Source organism: Psittacula echo (genome assembly GCF_963264785.1).
Source record: "Psittacula echo genome assembly, chromosome: Z".
NCBI classification, from domain to species: Eukaryota; Metazoa; Chordata; class Aves; order Psittaciformes; family Psittacidae; genus Psittacula; species Psittacula echo.
Genome location: NC_137742.1, coordinates 31,100,632 through 31,120,436, shown reverse-complemented (window position 1 = coordinate 31,120,436; position 19,805 = coordinate 31,100,632). Strand labels below are relative to the sequence as shown.

The window sequence follows — 19,805 nt, the reverse complement described above, 5'->3', positions numbered from 1 at the left end:
ACGTGGTACTAGTAGCCCAACAATGATATAAAAGATACACCAAGGTTGTTTTGAGACAAATAAGACAAGGCCAAAAAGATAAAAATTTGCTGAAAAATGTCAGTCATCTGAAATTTCCTACCTTGCATATCTGAGATGCATACAGCAAAAGCTTCTTGTGGTCCAGCCTCTCCTTGTGTTTCTGCAGATAATCTCGTAAACTTCCATATGGTAAATATTCCATAATTAATCTTAGATTCCTACGACCTTTTAAAACAACAACAAAAAATACACTTTATTTTCCTGTTATTTTCCAATGACAAGTTTGAAAATACATTTACAAATGTCTATGAATAAAATAGAAAATAGTCTTAATACCAAAAAATAATTTATTATATGTACATCACAATGCAATCTTTCATGCATTAGTTAACTGTACTTGTTCAGGAAATGACAGTTACTTAAACACAATAATTGGGATATGCTTGATATACACCACGTCACTAATCAAGAAAGTTTAATCAATACTTTAGCTACTCTTGCTAAAGCAAAGCATAAGTGACACATGTGTGTCTGTGTTTATGTAATTCCTCCTCATTGCTGAGATGAAACTCAGAATGGCAACTGACATCAACTGGTCAGCAATTACACCATCTTTAAAAACTTAGTCTGATTCTTAACCCAAGATTTTAATTTTTACATCAAGAGCCTGGGCAGAACCCAGGCTTTCATTCATCAACTTCAACAGCATCAACAATTTACCCAAACACATCTGCTTCTAAAACTTTTTGTCTAGTCTTTTACCATATAGACTGTAGAAGAATTGGTCATATCCACTCCAGGACATTACATGGAGTAAAAAACAAGAACAGTTACAAAATGGTTGCATTTTCCCTGCTTAACCTTAAATTATTTTCTAGGACAACTTTCACTCTAAGATAAAGAAACTGGGTAATTAGTCAAAAACATACTTTCTCTAAATCAATCAAATAATGCAATGAGCTGACTGAATAAAATGTCCATCTTGTACTGAGTAGTAGTACACAACAGTCACTACTTTGATTTGTACCCTCTAAGTCTTGGTAAAGTTATGACAAGTTAGTGACTTCCATAAACACTTGCCTCTCTGAATTTCTCAGTATGGATACTTAAGCGTGTAGGCCTGAAGGTGTATTTAATATAGCACATACCTGCACTGTAGCATACTCCTTTGTATTTAACAATGTTATCATGCTGCAGAGATTTAAGAATTTCAATTTCTCTTTCAAAGTCCCTAAGGTGCTCTTCTGTGCTATGTTGCAGCTTCTTCACAGCCACCACCTCCCCAGTATTATCCTGCAGTGGGTCATAGCGGCACATCTCAACACTGCCGAAATTTCCCTAGATCACAAATGGAAATACTTGAATTAAAAACAAGTCCACTTTCTTAGTCTTAGTGCTTGTGCATGCTGCCTCAGTGCTCACTGGATGAGCATTCAGGTGACCACAACTAATTACGTGAAATGTCATAAAACCTCCCTGACAGAAAGGAATATAGATCACAGGTAATACTCCTGTTAAGAAACATGTTCAATGAAAGGAAGTGAACAACATGGAAGGGAACAAGGGGGTTGAGGTCCATTTATTTCTTCTCCATTCTTCACAGATTTCCATTTGCACTTCCAAATCGTTAGCTGGCACACTACTTCTGCTGCACCTGCAAAAATCTCTTCATTTAGGTTCCTCTCAGCTCTTAACTCTCCCCCAGTTCTTGGTGGTTCTTCCCTCATTTGTTTCAATGTCCTACCTTTTTCCTTTTCTTTGTTTATGTCAATAAGGGGGTGATTGGTGACAGCCAACATGGCTTCACTAATGGCAAATCATGCTTGACAAATTTGGTGGCCTTCTATGATGAGGCCATGGCATTAGTGGATAAGGGAAGAATGACTGATGTAATCTACCTGGACTTGTGCATTTGATGTCCCTCATAACATCCTTGTCTCTAAATTGGAGAGGCATGGATTTCACAGGTTGACTTGGTGATGAGGAACTGGCTGGATGCTCCCACTCAAAGAGTGCGAGTGGAGACTGGTAAAAAGTAGTGCTCCTCAGGGGCCAGTACTGGGACTGGTGCTGTTCAACATCTTTGTTGGCAACATGGACAGTGGGACCAATGCACCCACAGCAAATTTGCTGATTATACCAAGCTGTGTGGAGCAGTCTACATGCTGGAGGGAAGGGATGTCATCCAGAGGGACCTGGACAGGCTGGAGAGGTGGCCAGTGCCAACTTCATGAAGTTCAACAAGGCCAAGTGCAAGGTCCTGAATGTGGGTCAGAGCAATCCCAGGCACAACTATAGGCTGGGCAGAGACTGGATTGAGAGCAGCCCTGAGGAGAAGGACTTGGGGGTGTTTGTTGATGGGAAGCCTAGTGTGCACCTGCAGCCCAGAAAGCCAACCATATGCTGGGCTGCATCAAAAGAAGTGTGGCCAGCACAAGAAGGATGTGGACCTACTCAAGTGAGTCCAGAGGAGGCCAGAAAGATGATCAGAGGCTGTAGCACTTCTGCTATGAAGACAAGCTAATAGTCTTCCAGTACCTAAAGGAGGCCGACAAGAAAGCTGGAGAAGGACTTGCATTTACAAGGGCCTGTAGTGACAAGGGGGAATGGCTTTAAACTGAAAGAAGAAAGATTTAGATTAGGAATTAGGAAGAAGTTCTTCACTATAAGGATGGTGCAACACTGGAACAAGTTGCCCAGAGAAGTTGTGGCTGCTTCATCCTTGGAAGTGTTCAAGGCCAGGCTGTATGAGTCTTTGAGCAACCTGGTCCAATGGAAGCTGTCCCTGCCTGCAGCAGGGGGGTTGGAACAAGATGATTGTATGGTCTCTTCCAACCCAAACTATTCTATGATGATTCTGTGTTTTTTTCCATCTTCCTTTGTGCAGTCATCACCTACCACTCTGTTCCTCACCCTATGCTACACTACCATTTACAGTTAAAACCAAACCATCTGCAAACACAAGTAGCTCTGCCACTTCACCTTCATGCTTGCTTTCACTAGTAGCTGAAGTCAAAGGAGTATATAGCTATCATGACAGTAAAAACCATAAACCAGCAAGGAGCCACTCTGAGAAAATGGTACTTGGTGAAGATCTACCACCTGCACCTGGTCATCTCTCTAGGCATCACACAGGCAGGCTGCAATGACTTGCAAAAGTAGTAACCAAATGCAGATTTCTAACACCTAAAACATTCAAGGCCTACATATATCTCAAAAACATTACTGAATTTAGGGACTGCGTATTCACACTTCCCTGAATACAGATGCATGAAAACCCCTGAACTCCACCAGTTCTACGCAAGACTGTTCTGGAGCCTTTTGAAATTGAAAAATATTCTTTATTTAAAAAAGAAATAAAAATCCATCACATGCGGCTCTGCATTACTGAAAAAGATTTCAGCCTTTCAGTATGACTTGATTCATTGTAGACACCACCCATCCTTGTTCTAGCTAATGATAATGTGAAAATGAAAAAGATCTAAAAGGAATCGTAAAATCAGCTAGGCTGGAAGACTTTTTAAGACCTTCAATATCATCAAGAGCAACCATTACCCCAGGACTGCCAAGACCAACACTAAACCGTATCACCACATACACATGGTTTTTAAACACTTCCAGGGAGGTGATTCCTCCCCTTCCCTGGGCAGCCTGTTCCAATGCCTGATCACCCTCTCTGTGAAGAAGTTTTTCCTAATATCCAATCTAAACCTTCCCTTGTGCAGCTTGAGGCTGTTACCTCTTGTTCTATTACTTGTTACTTGGGAGAAGAGACCAACCCCCACCTCACTACAACCTCCTTTCAAGAACTGTATGTTGTGGTCAGATGTGACTGAAATTATTGATTTCTGTAGCAAAGGTTTCAATGTAAATAATATATATGGGGTCACGGTAAAAAGACAGTTCTTTCCTAGGCAATTAGAGAATTTCAAAATATCCTACCTTGCCAAGTTGCTGTAAAAACTTAAGATGTCTCTCTTCAAATTGTGTTGGGTCACGATCTTCAAAAGCACCAGAAAATCCAAGTGCTCCAATTCTCATATTTGGCAACATATCACTTTCTGTTAAAAGCTCATAATCTGAGTGACAGGAGGAAGAAGGGAAGACAGAAAGGGAACAGGAGAGACACAGGAGATGAAGAAACATTATAACCTTTGCATGTTATACCTTTGCCTGGCATACCTCAAGCTCAGTAGAGTATTAATAACAAATGTCTACATAGTAATTTGCAGTCAAAGATGAATTACAAAAAAGCCAAATGACTTGTCTTAACTCACAGCAAGTCCTGCTTGAATTTCCCAATTTTCTCTTTTTGCAGGCCTATTGCATTTCAAATTTAGCAACTATTATGCAACAATTCCACTGCTGCAGAGGGCAGAAATAAGCTTGTAATAACATGCATCTTCCATTTTGAAAAAAAAAAAAAAAACCAACCCAACGTATTTATTTTATAAACAGAAAAAAGACAGTCAGAAGCATAATAAACTTGGTTCAGAGACTAGAATGCTTGGGACAGGCACCACACAAAAATGAACCAATGGGAAGCAGGGTTCTTTTTGTCTAGCATATTCTTGTAGCACGGACTCACCTGGAGTGAACAAACTATTCAAGTCACGTATAATTGCCCTAAATGAAGGCCTGAAATCTGGCTCATAATCCATACAGTTGTTTATAAGGTTTGCTAGTTCTGTCCAGTTGGGGGCAGGAAGCTGGTGCCTATCTTCATAAAACTGTAGTTTCTGGAATTAAAAAGATAAAAGGCGAAAGATACAGCTCTCAAGCTAGACTTATTATCTCATTAGATGTACATCTGACCAATTTATGTGAAAAGCCAAGGATGACCATACAGCAATGCGGCATAATTTGGAGTAATTAGTTCAGAAATTCCAAGTCAGTTATTGGTGAAAGATGAGCAAATAGAGAATGATACTGAGAAAGATGGTGTCTCTTTTACTGGTGATTTCATAAAACCTCAATGGGATAGATCCATTAGAAAATTCTATCCACCTGTGAGCTGGCTGAGCTCCTCCAGCTGTAAAAGGCATTCTGAGTACTATTAAAGAATGTGTATTAGTAGAGGAGAAGAGGGCAACTTCTGAAATACCTAGATATCTATAAATTAGGTCTAGGTAGACCTTGGAGCTTACTGTAAGAGCTGATTACAACACCTGAGAAATCAGAACAAGCTTTCTGAGAAGGTAACAGCCATTTATAAATATAATACTACAAATATTTTTGTAGTGCAGTAAAGGCAATAATCTTTTTGCTTTCAACTGAGGAAGTAAATACGTAAGAAAGAATACTTTTATGGAATGTGTTTCCCCTCCATGCCCTGCCCCTAGCTGAAATAAAGTCAACATTTCTGGTTTAGCTAAAAACAGTAGAATTTTCTCCAACACACAGAGTCTTAAATACTCTAAGATGTTAAATTACTAGAACAATGCTAATTAAAATCCATGTACATTGCTGGGAATACTTTTTGTCTGAAGTCATATGCTGTTGTAACAAAGCAACAGAAACATGAACAAGGTAATACTGGCAACACTGTACTTTGTCCCCATGAAAATAAGAACAAGCGGCATAAAAACAAACCTCAGTCATCACTTCTGATGATTAACTACCAGTAAGAGTGTTCTTTTCCTATTGCGGTAAAACATTTTACAAGCTGACATAGTTACAACAGCAAATGCTTTAAATTAGAAGTGTTCAAAGGACTGTTACGACTGCAGACTCAGTAATGCTTACTCTTGAAGAATCCAATGCACTCAGAGGTTTGTCTCCTCCACTACAGATTTCCCACAAAGTAGTACCAAAGCTCCATTTGTCTGTGGCCAGGCTTAATTGTTTGGGATTCTCAATGCATTCAGGTGGTACCCATGGTATCCTCTCAAGAAGAACTGCGCAATCATGCAAAGGAAACATCATGTTAAGATGAATAATATAACCAGAAAATTTTCTAACACATTTGATTTCATTAAAATGACTTCAGAATACTTAGGTATATCATTCTGTAATGTGCTTCTAACAACTTTACAAGTTTTTGTTTCTAAATATAATTTAAATACCCCAAACTACAGAATACGTGCAAAAATAGTATTTATGAATGAGAATGGAAGACCATTAGTTTCATTGTAAAATAAGCCTAATGTTATAAAACTGCTTTAATGTCATTTACATTATTTTTGATTCAACTTCTGCATTTCCCCCAGTATTACTGAGACCTCACACAATAGAGAACTGTGGCTTTATTTCCTGTAGCTATTTGTTGATAAAGAAGATACATCAAAACTGCTGACTAGGACTGCAGAGATTACTTCAAAACGACATATGGATGAAGGAACTTTTTGTAACAGAAGTACCTGAGACGGTGGTCAGAAAAATAAATCCACCCCAAACTTATTTTTCAAGTTAAAAGCATTAAACAAGAAAGCTGACACGAAGACTTACTATCTCTTGGCAAGACTGTAATACTGATGCCAGGATCACTTAGTTTTATAAATGGAAGATTTCCAGACTTCCTGTCTTCCTCTCTGATAAGCAAGATGTTTTTTGCACAGACATTCCCATGAACAAGGCCTTTATCCTCCTATGAACAGAAAAGCATCCTTTACATACTTAAAAAAATCTTACGGTTGAAGAGGTATTTGAACCAGCATTTTACAGCATGGTGGAAACATCAGGAAACAAAACAATGACCACAGATTAAGCTGATCAAATCTCAGACATTTCATCAGTTTTTCTCAGTTAGTTTCTAGCCAATTTCCATTCACTTTAATTATCTACCTGAAGTTTCTGGTTTAAAACCATTTGACATATGGTAACTCAGAAGGATACTGACCCATCAGTATGATCCATTTAAAATAAATCTAAGAACTAATAAATCTTAATAAATCTAAGAACTAATAAATCTAAGCTGGGGCTGTTCAGCCTGGAGAAGAGAAGGCTGTGTGGAGACCTCATAGCAGCCTTCCAGTATCTGCAGGGGGCCCACAGGGATGCGGGAGAGGGACTCTGCATTACAGATTGTAGTGAAAGGACAAGGGGTAACGGGTTAAAACTGAAACAGGGGAAGTTTAGACTGGATATAAGGAAGAAGTTCTTTACTGTAAGGGTGGTGAGGCACTGGAATGGGCTGCCCAAGGAATTTGTGAATGTTCCATCCCTGGCGGTGTTCAAGGCCAGACTGGACAGAGCCTTGGGTGACATGGTTCAGTGGAAGTGTCCCTGCCCATGGGAGGGGGGCTGGAACTAGATGATCTTAAGGTCCTTTCCAACTCGAACTACTCTATGATTCTATGATTCTAACTGAATATTTAAACCCTATTAAAGGGAAGATTCATATAATCACATATTCTGTCTTGAATAATAGCCTTTTTGTCAAACTAAACTGACTGTAAGGTTGGGACCTAATGCACAAAAAGATGTTGCAGTCTGAGCAGCACAATGTTTTCCCCACCACCCAGTGGTTAACTACTAACACTACCAGGAAACAGTTATGGTTCAACATTGTGAGCTGAGGTGGGAAAAGCAGGAAGGACTGATCCCTGGAAAAAAGAAAAAGAATTTTTACTGGAAATGTGTTTTTATTTCATGCTCAAACATTAAAAATTAATGGGAAATCCAATCACACTCTGTGCAAGATAACAAAGATCCGTCCTTGGCTATATGGTATACAGCCAGCCTGTTTTAAAATACCCTCCAGAGTTTCAAGAAGTAGGGCAATAGCTCAGCTATTCTTTATTTCTTAGCCTGAAACACTTGAATTCAGCCATTAACAAAACTGAAGAATAAACTACTTACCAGAAAATGCATGGCTAATGCCAACTGTTTGGCTACTTCCAGCTTCCACAAGATATTGATAACATTTTTGTTCTTTTTCAAGTAAGTGTCCAAGGATCCAAACTTTACATATTCTTGTACAAGGATGTCTGATTTAAAATAGTAAAAAGAGTAACAATAAAAACTAAGAATAAATAAAGGAATTTCAGGATAGATTCATTACTCTAGTATTATCCATCTTTTTCTTTGATACCTTGTTGGTGAACTAACTATAAATTAGAAGATATATGACATCTGAGAATTGCCACAAGCATCTGTTTTACAGGCTGCAAACTTCTATTTATAATTATGTGAAGCAATTTTCATCAAATCTGTACATGAAGTGTGTAAGCCACAGAAAAAATAACAGTAAGCCTCTCTTCCTATTTCTTAGTAACTGTGCCTTGCCAAACTAACAATTCTCTTGCCTTCACAAATGGAACTGTCTATAGAGGTCAATTGTAATAGAGAGAGAAATAAGTAACCATATCCATATTTAGATATATTTTTTAATTATATACTTATCTACCTGAAATTTTACATGCAGTCCCTGTGCATGGTACAATAAATAAACTAGAGAAAACACTCATGGGTGTTTTTGCAAAGAAACTGGTGTAGTAAGTTCTTGGTCAAAACTTTCCAAAAGTGAGATTTTCAGATGGAGCAGATATGATTGTGAGTAATTTACAGAGGTTACTATTCACACAGACTGTATTTACACAGTTTCTCGGTTTTCTTTATCACCGTACTAGTTAGTTCTGACACCAAGACTAATAATGCAATGTGAATATGTATTGGGTATCCAGCTGGTGTGACAAGTTGTTTTGTTTCTTTTCCCCTCCTTTTATCCCAAACCAAAGACAAAGTCTGATGACAGCTGTAAAAAATTAATACAAAAAAGAATTAATTATTTTTTACTTACTCTCTTCTCCACATACGCAGACTCCATAGTTTAACACCAAATGTTTGTAAGAAAGCTGGCTCATCATACTTGCCGCCTCAAAAAAGGACTTTGAGGAAGGAGAGAGATTTAGAGAGAATAAATTATCAGTGGAAACACCCCCACCCAAAATCACATAACTTCTAGTAGTTTATTAAAGCCATGTGCATTTTTTCAAACATTTTATCTTCCATCTCACCGCACAGACCCTCTGTAATATATTTTATGTTTGTGGTTGGTTTAGGGTTGTCTGTTTTGTTTTGTTGTTTGTTTTTTTTTTTTAAATAACTGATAATCCACATTTCAGAGAGGTTAGCAATCTCTTTTTCTACAGGCAGGTATATCTCAACATTTTAAAAGGAATCTTCTATTCCATTTCAGTTAACTAATTAAACTGTAGACAAACTCATGACACACTATTCAGTTTCCAGTTCAGTTTTTCATAATGCACTATGCAGTTTCCAATTTATTTCTTCATAGCACATTATTAAGTTAAAAGACAAGAAGTATTCTATCATTCATCCACTACTACCAGACCTTACCTAACCCTGTCAAAAAGGTTTCAATGCTTTTATTTCTTTAGCCATTTTTTTAACTCTCCTTAGTGCCATCTCCAACTGCGTTTGCTTGTGTACTGATTATTCACCCAACAAAACAAGATCAAAATTAGCACATTTTCCTTCAGGAAATTTATTTGCATTTCTGTACTCTTGCTCTTTTTGACAACTGGTTTTCACTTACCTTTAGAATATATTACCCAGCTTATTAAAATTACAATGCATTGTAGTTTATTTATTGTTTTCAACTGTCCAGAGTGTATGTCTACACTGCTTGGTTCAACATATAACCCTTTCTCATATAAAAAATACTCACTTATTGTAAGAACAGTATTGCTTAGCATAGCATTACACAGCAGCCAACAATCATACCAACCTCAGAGTAGTTTCTATGCACTTTATCCAGAACCTTTAAAAGAACTTCAGTTTGATGGAGCTGGCCATAGTCTCCCACTTCTTTCCTTATACCTTTGAAAATCTTTGTAAATGTTCCCTGTCCAAGACTCTCCTCCTAAAAGAAAGGTAGAAACCAGACAGGAAAAAAATTAGAAATCTGTCTGTTTCACAGAAGATCTCTTAACCAAACACCCTAAATAATGCATACGCAAATCTTTACAGCTAGCACACCTTTAGATTCAAACTGAGAGGACAAGGAAGCAACTACATGAGAAATGGCTTAAATCTTTGCTTACTTTTTACTGACAACAATGATCTCAGGAAATAACTTGTTGCAAGAATCAGAGAGGAAGAAGTTCTGTTAAAGACGTATTTAGACATCCCCAGAAGTAAAGGAAACTAATGGAAAATTAAAGGGAGGGAAAATAAAATATTTTCTCTCACAATTTTAACTAAAGGAAGATTACAGTAAAATCTCCTAGCTCAGTAAATCTTCTAGCTCAGATAAGGCTCTTTCAAACTTACACTGAGTTTTTTAAAACTTAGGGTGCATTAGACCTACCAGTGGAAGAAGTAACTAATGGACTTACGAATATCAAGTCCTCATTCCGGATTTTGTGAAAAACCATCTGGTTGACATTATTGTGTCTCTGTAGTGTAGGTGATGAAGGTACCTCAGCAACACTATTGCTTCTGAAGACTAGGAGATTTGATTTATCTGGGAGAAGAGGGTGAGGAGAAGGAAACCAAAGTAAATTTATAAAACATAAAACTAAGCCAATATTATTTCAGAAGGTTTATTAATGAGAAGCTGTTAATGCAACAAAAAAGATATCACACTGAAATCAGTTTATTCAAAAAGCCACACCATATTTCATTAAACAAATTTAAAGTCTGATTTTTTCTAGTCTGCAAAAGCATGCAGGTTCATGTAGCTATTTTAAGTTTCTTAAATACACCTACTTTTGACAAACATTCTGAAATCATTCCTTCCTCCTTTCATATTTTAACCTCTGCTGTATTTGTAATAACAATATGAGATAAAAAAAGTGGAGGTAAGTCACGTTCTTTCATATTACAAAGTTTCAGATGTGCCCACCTTTCTGATGCCTCTTTAAAGCTTTTACATATTTTTGCCCTGGGAGTACTTTATTGATTCTCATTGCCTTACGCCTGCCAGAGTACTTATTCCTTGAGTGATCTTCTTCATGAAGTAAAGCAGGTCTGTTAGTAAACTAAAGCCAATAGACACATATTTGTGGGTATATGCGTGCATGCACGTGCAATCATATTTATGCAGTAATTTAAAATTCTGATGCATATATACTTTTGGTTTTGATGGAAATATGGCTACACTATTATCCTCTGTAATGTGCATATGTATTTACTTGTCAAATCTTTTCTAAGCATTTTAGTCTATTGGCTAATTTCAATCAAATTTGAGAGAGAGAAAAGTGATATCAAACAGTCTGTTTTCTCACGTTTTTCATCAATAAGAACTTGGATAGAGACAAAGACTATATTAACGTAAATAGTACTACTAATAATAAGCAAAAAGGGCAGATGCTACTAGAATTCATAAATAAAGACAGTATGAAAATCAAAGCTAGTCGAAAACCTTTTTTTTGCATTAAAGAAAAAGCCACTACTAAAACAGGAGCTCTAGCCCATACGTAATTTTCATCTTAAAAAGGAGTTGAAAACACAGTGCAGCCTTTGTATAATTCAGCTATCAACAAGAAAATCACTGGCATTGTTGGTTCCACTGCTTATAAACTGTCCTCAGAAAGAAATTATATATTAAGTAAGTGTTTCCTTCTCAAGGCATGAAAACACATTACTGAAGAAGAAATGCTGCTATACACAATCCACTGCAATTAAGAAACCAGTTTTCCTTCTAATTGATGAAACTGGCTATCCTGATTCTTTCTGGAATACCATCTTATAACAAAGTAAAATCTGGCAGACAGTAGAACTGAAAACTATGATGAACAAATAGGTCAGCAAAATTTAAAAAACCCCATACAAACCTATCTATCTACCCACCTGAGAATCATTTAGTTTTAATTTATTTTTAAATCTTAGAAAATTGATTACAAATGATCTCTTACCTTTTGGTTTTGGAGGACAGCATTTGACAAACTGGAAAATTATACTGTCTGAACGGACAGTTTCTGTCTGGTAACAGGTCAACAGATCTTTAAGATTACTGAAACTTCTCTTGGTTCCACTAAGATTATATTCTCCATTCTCATTCTTCGTAATTAAGCAGTGCTTGTAATCAGTGGTATTCTCTCGCTGCAGAGATTATTTCCATTAGAAACAAAATCAATCAATATTCAGTATTCGAAAGCTTATTTAAATGTGTAGTACTCTGCTAACTAAAGAAAGAATGCTTCAGCAAAATATTACTATAATTTGTTATTTTGTTCTCACTACATAATACTGATTCTGAGAAAACATGATTCTACTCCCATCACTGGAATTAGCCTATTTATGTTAAGAAAAATGTTACGAAATGTGCAAAGATGGGGCTGAGAAAACAGATAACAAATCCTAGGAAAAATCCTTCAGAGCTAGCAATGATAGCTTCTTCACCCTTACATGAGGTAATATCAAAACAAAATTTTGCTGGAAGTAACAGCCCAGATATTCATACTCTATGTCCTTCTGGCAAGCATTATAGACCTCAGATGTATTTCTTGTTTTCTGTCATCTACATTATACTTGTAAGCAATTTGTTTCCAGCACATATTTTCAATATGCACTGAGTTATTTTTACAATGAGCCTTGAAAAGATACCACTAAACATTTTTAAACAAGAGGAGCTCTTAACAGCGCTTCCAACAAATTCTGAATATCAGAAGCCTGCTAAGAGCTTGCCCAGAAAGACTCAGAACAAGGGAAAAAAAAAAAAAAAACAAACCAAAAACCAACATGGCTAGGTCATTTAATGGCAGGCTTAACTCACAAGCTTGACATGCAAGACTCTTGAAGTCTGTTCAGGGACTGATCTCTTAGCCTAAAAAATTCACTACCAAACACACTTCACTGACTGGACATAGATTTTGTGACACTGATCTTAAAATGGCTGTTTACTTCTGCATCCACACATCAAGGTTATTTTATCATTTTCAGAGATGTACATACCTCTGACAGTATTTAGTGACCTTGCTAGCTTGCTATAAATCAGAAGAAAAGCTCATGTATTACCCCTATTACTTTAGCTCTATTACTTTAATTAAAGACAAGCACGTCCTTCGAACAAGATAATGCAATTATGTAACAGTAATATTAAGGTACTGTATTATTGCTAAGTGCAGTCTCAGAGAAGAGGTACTTCTAGTTCTTCAGCTGCATAAAAATTGCAGGCATCTCAAGGGTGGCTGCCACTCTAGCTAACACAAGATACCCAGAAGAAGATCTGTGTTTACATAAAAGCTGCAAAATAATCCAGCTGGCCCAGCACTGAGGACAGGGACAGGATCCAAACCCAGAAGAACCTGTGAAGGAGAGAGACTCTCACATCACCACGGGCTGTATACTCAGTCTATCTAAGCCCTATTCAGAAGAGGAAAAAAGAAAGTGTCAGTGGAAATCCTAGTGAAAAAAACCCACTAAAAACCCTCAAACTTTAAAAACCAAAACAAAAACCAACAAACTACTCTACCACCTGAACAAGTACTACATTTCCAAGAGCTATGTCACCATCCCCAGGACTCTCAAGCTCTCCCCTCCACCTGTCTTACTCTCCTAGGCACATGGTATGTGTCATTAGCAATTATTTACCATACATGTATTTTGATGTTTCTCACAAGACCCTGAAACCTGGGCAATCTGACCAAAGCAGCTGTAGAAGATACACGTTCTGAAGAGAAAATTCAGAATCATTCACTTAACATCCTCAGCTCGTTATTATAACACAAAAAGATGATACAGGTACTATGTAAGGCAGAATACAAACCTCTATAGCAAAGGTGAGGAAGTATTTTTTAAAATCTTTAGGACTGCAACGAAGAACATAGAAGCCAGTCTGATTACCCGCTTTCTTCAGTTTACTGATAGCAAAGTCCATGCTACAGTAAAAAGAAAATGTTTAATATTGCATAATTTCAAAATGGAGGAACATCAGAGATTGGCCAATAAGCACCACTATCAGATATCTAATACAACAGCAATTCAAACTCTTCATTTTTTACAGCTTCAATTTAATCTTTTTGTCCTTTTGCTTTCCAATATTCAGAGACATATATATAGATGTAGAGAGCAGTATATTAATTTTTTTTTATACTGAAAACATTGCAATTATTTCTTTGCTGAGAAATCTTACGTCTAAAAAATATATACCCCATGTCTTACGATATGACTTTCAACATCCATTATGAAAGAAGTTGCAATAAAGTTGCCTAATAAATAGCAAAATATTTGCACAGGTGAAAAAGGTGGGTTTAACTTGGAAAGGACTAACACGAAAGAGGAGCTGAAATAAAACATAATTTATTACTACAAGAATAATTCCCCTTAAGCCTTGCTAACTGACTATTTCTATCCATCTCATGAGGAATAAAATGGCTTGGAAAGATCTAGAGTCACTGCACATCCTTATAAACAGCCCTAAATAAATACACAGCAGTAGCTACTGGTGCAAGAAAGGTGGTTAGAACTGTATAGGTCTATATGCCTCTCCTCCATCTCTTCTGAAGGTTACAGCATCTATCCTCTTTACTGCCACTGTGAAATTTACAGAACTACTCTGTATTAGCTGAGTGGACAGTGCTAGTTTCATGTAACATATCCTGCATATATCAGCTTAAAGCTTTCTGTAGCTAAAGCAAATACCCACTTCGTTCTGCATAACAAAACATTTCTAAGCTCCCATGTGTGTTTATGTGAAGAACAATACTATATGAACTATTAACTTGCTCAAATATTGAGGAAAATGTTATCTGAATTTGCCTTTTTCCCTTGGTAACTCAGATAATAAAACTCCAAGAGGCTGCAGTGAAAACATGAGATCCTCTGCCTATGACACTATATGTCGCTGCCAGGGTAGTAACTATAATTCTGTAAAATCAGCATCACGACTTTCCTGACTGTATCACTTGACGACAAAATGAATTCTAATGGAAAAAAATTAAAACCAGAATCTTTCCATTTATTTTTAATACATGAAGTATCGCATTTTTCAAAGTGAAAACTAAGTGGAAAAAATGTAAAGCATTTTATGTTATATAAATTTAATAAGTACACATTTCAAGATGTCCATCATAGTTCACAGTCAACTAAAGTTCACCTTTCAAAAATAATATCACCTTGTTTCATTGCAAAAAATTGCTTACAAAATTGGTCCATGGCAGTTGCTTTGGATGTTTTCAAGAACTGATGGTGGTGCTACTTCTTTACAGAGATAATGGTGGGCATCTGCAGTTAATCTATAATATCCATCAATTAATGATACAAAGGAGAGAGCTTCTCTTAATGACTGGAATTCAGCCTCCTGTTAAATTGCCAGGGGAGAATGAAGGGTAGAGAGAATGAGAGAGAGAGGGAGAAAGAGAGAGAGGGAGAAAGAGAGAGAGGGAGAAAGAGAGAGAGGGAGAAAGAGAGAGAGGGAGAAAGAGAGAGAGGGAGAAAGAGAGAGAGGGAGAAAGAGAGAGAGGGAGAGACAGAAAGGGGAAAGAGACATTCAATTTTAAATTGGCAACACAAAATTCCTGGATACAGTAATGGTTTAAAAGACACATTAAAGATATAAAAGTAGTTTTTAACTACTGTTCATATAGTTGTATTTTCCCGGTACCACCCAAAGCTTGTTAGCAATCTTCAGGGTTCAAAATAAAACTCAAACCAATTTGCCATAACAAAACCCTACTCTATATATGAAACAGCAGAGGAATGGTGACAAGAGGGAATATTTGAAAGGGAAAAACTGAGTAGATACAACTCAGACACCTACCACACTGGCAACATGGTGTTGGTTTTTTTTTTTTTCCTAAAGGAAAGGTTTTTCTTGTCAAAGGGACTGCCTTCACATAGCAAATTAAAATTTCTAGAAAAGTACCTCCCTGAAAATTTAACCACTAGTAAGCAGAAACTGGATTCCAGAGTTAGATCACAATACAAGCTGACCTTTAACTACTATGAAGAGAGGTACAATGGATGGAAGCCAGGGGAAGAATAATGTGGTTAAAGAAAAACAGGGTGTGGAAAAGGTCTACGCAGAATACATTGAACTGGTAAGAGCTGGGCAAAATTAAATCCATTTGTAACAATATATTCATTACTGCCAATAAGGGAAAATATAGTCTATTTTAATGCAATTATCTATATTTTCTTAATATATTGACAGTTGTATGAGAGCATTAAAGGCTGTCTCTACTTCAACAGAGAAGTATTACCCTACCATCTACAGAGCCAAACTGGATTTCATTCAGTAGCATAGCCCAAAAGAACAGACTTTAGTACACGCTGTACAAGTTTGCCCATGACACTGGGGACACACTTAGTGGCTGAAAACAATTCCTTGGCGAGTTCTTTGCTAGACAGCAATAAAAAAGTTAGTGCTCTTGATCACATGCCAAGAATTGTTTTATTAAAAGAAGACTTGGAAACAACTATCTTTCAATTTCTTATACTACAATCAGAAAACACAGACAAACACCACCCTAGAAATCCAGTCATTTTAATGAATCCATACATTCTAAAACTGTGTAAAATACATTTCTGCAATGAATTCTATTAGCTTTGTAACAGGTTAAACTAAATTCACAAATTTTAATTTACATCAGCTAGTTTTGGTATGTAAAGTGTCCACACAAAAAGCATTAGCAAAAGAGCAGCTACTCCACTTTTTCTGCTCTGCCTTCCTCTTCACTAGCCTTTTTAGACAAGCTCTTAGTCACTTTTACCCTCACAAGCACATGCAGTCAATTACCACTACTGAGAATTTTTAAAGAAAAATTTAATGGCTCAAGATTAAGGGAGCCTCTTCCACCAATGTGAAAAGCTATTAAGCTCTCAGCAGCACAGATATTTCAGCTACTCTTCTGTTTCAACAAAAAGTCTTGCAATTTTTCAAATTCTTAACATGCTAATTCTGTGCCATTAATCCAGGAAATGAATGTGACTCATAATTCTACTATAAATGAAAGCAAACCATATGCTTTTCTTTTAAAAAAAGCATCACCAGAGAGACAATAAAACTAGTTAATTCTTACTGAAATATTTTTTGAATTTTAAAAATACGTTTTTACAGAGAAGTAGTACGTAAGTTGCACAAAGCTTTTTCATAAACACAAGAGAGAAGGAAGCTCTCTAGTTACATAAATGTCAAGATGGGGAACCGTGAAAACCCACATATCGGTCACAGAGATAAGGGAAGAAACAGCTTGTACTAGGTTTGAATGGCAAGGTTTTGGTGCAGGGGAGGTACAGCTGTGGCTTCTGTCAGAAGCTGCTAGAACCTTCCCTGTGTCCAACAGAGTCAATGCCAGCCAGCTCCAAAACAGACCCACTGCGGCCAAGGCTGAACCCATCAAGGATGGTAGTACCACCTCTGTGATAAGCATTTAAGAAGCAGGGAAAAAACTGCTGTGCAACAGCAGCCAAAGAATGGAGTAAGAATATTTGAAAGCAACAACTCTACGTACACCTAGGTCAGTGAAGGAGGGCAGGAGGTGCTCCAACCACAGGAGCAGAGATTCCCCTGCAGCCCATGGTGCAGCCAATGGTGAGGCAGGCTGTGCCCCTGCAGCCCATGGAGACCCATGGTGGACCCGATTCCACCTACAGTCTGGCGATGATCCCACACTGGAGCAGGAAGATGCCTGAAGGAGACTGTGACCCTGTGGAGAGTCCACACTGGAGCAGGTTTGTGAAGAACTGCAGCCTATGGGAAAGACCTGCACTGCAGAAGTTTCTGGATGACTGTGCCCCTTGGAAAAGATCCCATGAGGGAGCAGGGTGAAAATGTGAGGAGAAAGAACAACAGAGACAACGTGATGAACTGATGTGAACCTGCATTCCTTGTTCCACTGTGCTGCTCAGGAAGAGAAGGCAGAGAAACCCAGGAGTGAAGTTGAGGCTGGGAAGAAGGGAGGGGTGGAGCAAAATGTCTTGAAAATTTGGTTTTAATTCTTCAACCTACTCTGATTTGCCTGAGTCTGTTTCGCTTGTGAGGGTCACAGAGAAGGCAGGGATACTCAATGCTTTCTTTGCTTCAATCTGAATGAATTAAATGCTTAAATCTAAGGTCAGCCCTCAGGGATCCTTGACCATAAGATCAGGGAGAAGGTCTGGAGAAAGGAATTATTTTCCTTAGTTGAAGAAGACTGGGTTAGAGATTAATGAGACAAACTTGACATCAGAAGTCCATGGGCCCTCACGGGATGCTTTCATCAACAGCGAGGGAGCTGGCGGGTGTCCTTGCCAAGCCACTCTTGATCATCTTTGCAAACTCACTGCAATCAATAGAGGCGCCTGAGCACTTGAAGAAAACAAATGTCACCCCAGTTTTCAAATGGGCAAGAAAGAGGATCCTTTGAACCACCGGCCAGTCAACCTTACCTCCATCCCTAGAAAGACAATACAAAACACGGAAGAAAGGCTGACACCCCAGAGTGCTGCGCTATCATTCAGAAGGATCTGCACAGGCTGGAGAGGTGAGCAGGGAGAGAGAAACCTTTGGAAATTCAACACAGCCAAGTGCAGGGTCCTGCACCCGGGCAGGAACAACCCCATGTGCCAGTACAGGCTGGGGGCTGACCTGCTGGGAAGTAGCTGGGGGTCCTGGTGGACAACTAGTTGTCCATGCACATGCAATGTCTCCTTGTGGCCAAGAAGGCCAATGGTATCCTGGGCTGCATCAGGAAGAGCACTGCCAGCAGGTCAAGGGAGGCGATTCTCCCTCTCTGCTCAGCTCTGGCGAGGCCCCAGCTGGAGAACTGTGTCCAGTTCTGGGCTCCCCAGTACAAGAGAGACATGCAGCTCCTAGAGCAAGTCCAGTAAAGGGCTACTAGAATGATTAAAGGTCTGGAGCACCTCTCATATGAGGAAAGGCTGATAGGCCTGTTGAGCCCAAAGATCAAAAGGCTCAGGGGGAATCTGGTCAATTTATATAAGTGTCTGAAGGGAGGGTGTCAAGAGGATGGGCCCAGACTCTTCTCTGTGGTGCCAGACAATAAATAGGACAAGAGGCAACAGACATAAACTAACGCTCAGGAAGTTCCACTTTGAACATGAGGAAGAACTTCTTTACTGTGAGCACTGGAATACATTGCCCAGAGAGGTGTTGGAGTCTCCTCCCCTGGAGATATTCAAGAGCCATCCAGACACAACCCTGAGCAACGTGCTCCAGGTGACCCTGCCTCAGCTGGGAGGTTGGACTAGATGATGTACAGTCGTGCCTTCCAACCATCTGTGATTCCATGATTCTTTAAAGAATTTAAACAGTAAAAATGTCATTTATTTCATTTATTTGGTTTCAGTACTCATTTTCTGTGTATCATCATTCCTTGAGAGCACTTCAAAGCCTTTTTCAATGTGTTCAGCACACAGCTTACCCTGACAGCATGGAAGCAGCATATTTGACAGGAAAAACCCAGACTTGGGATTAAGACTTCAATAAAGAACCAATCTGTGTATTGGAAATTACCCTCACCTAAAAACATCTAATTCTGTATCATTCAAGAGAGGTTGAAAGCAAATGACTTCTGGTCTTCTGATAAACCTTTTACGCTGCTGAAATCCATTTAGTTTTACATCATAGTAATTGATTATACTGTAATATAAACACCAGTACCTACAAGAAATATGAAGAGGACCTTTTTATGAGGGCATATAGGAATAGGACAAGGGTGAATGGCTTTAAACTGAAATAGGATAGATTTAGATTAGTATTAAGAAGAAGTATTCCCTGTAAGGGTGGTGAGGCGCAGGAGCAGGTTGCTCAGAAAAGCTGTGGCTGCCCCATCCCTGGCAGTGTTCAAGGCCAGGTTGGACAGGGCTTTGAGCAACCGGGACTAGTGGAAGGTGTCCCTACCAGTGGCAGGAGGGCTGGAACTAGAGGATCTTTA

General features: G+C 38.3%; 1 protein-coding gene across 10 annotated transcripts in view; it reads right to left on the bottom strand.

Moving 5' to 3' along the window:
* Window positions 1-19,805, bottom strand: part of JAK2 (Janus kinase 2) — a 96,859-nt gene that overhangs the window by 17,204 nt on the left and 59,850 nt on the right. For 9 of the 10 annotated variants that reach the window (XM_080638548.1, XM_080638550.1, XM_080638549.1 and 6 more), the window contains 14 exons: window positions 15,072-15,229; window positions 13,697-13,808; window positions 13,167-13,235; window positions 11,844-12,030; window positions 10,323-10,450; window positions 9,713-9,847; window positions 8,762-8,849; window positions 7,822-7,949; window positions 6,469-6,607; window positions 5,767-5,918; window positions 4,610-4,760; window positions 3,964-4,100; window positions 1,170-1,359; window positions 122-246 (listed from right to left, as the gene is read on the bottom strand). In XM_080638548.1, the coding sequence (XP_080494674.1) occupies window positions 122-246; window positions 1,170-1,359; window positions 3,964-4,100; window positions 4,610-4,760; window positions 5,767-5,918; window positions 6,469-6,607; window positions 7,822-7,949; window positions 8,762-8,849; window positions 9,713-9,847; window positions 10,323-10,450; window positions 11,844-12,030; window positions 13,167-13,235; window positions 13,697-13,808; window positions 15,072-15,229 (1,899 nt within the window). The remainder of the gene's footprint in view (window positions 1-121; window positions 247-1,169; window positions 1,360-3,963; window positions 4,101-4,609; window positions 4,761-5,766; window positions 5,919-6,468; window positions 6,608-7,821; window positions 7,950-8,761; window positions 8,850-9,712; window positions 9,848-10,322; window positions 10,451-11,843; window positions 12,031-13,166; window positions 13,236-13,696; window positions 13,809-15,071; window positions 15,230-19,805) is intronic. The other variant, XM_080638552.1, reaches the window with a different exon arrangement.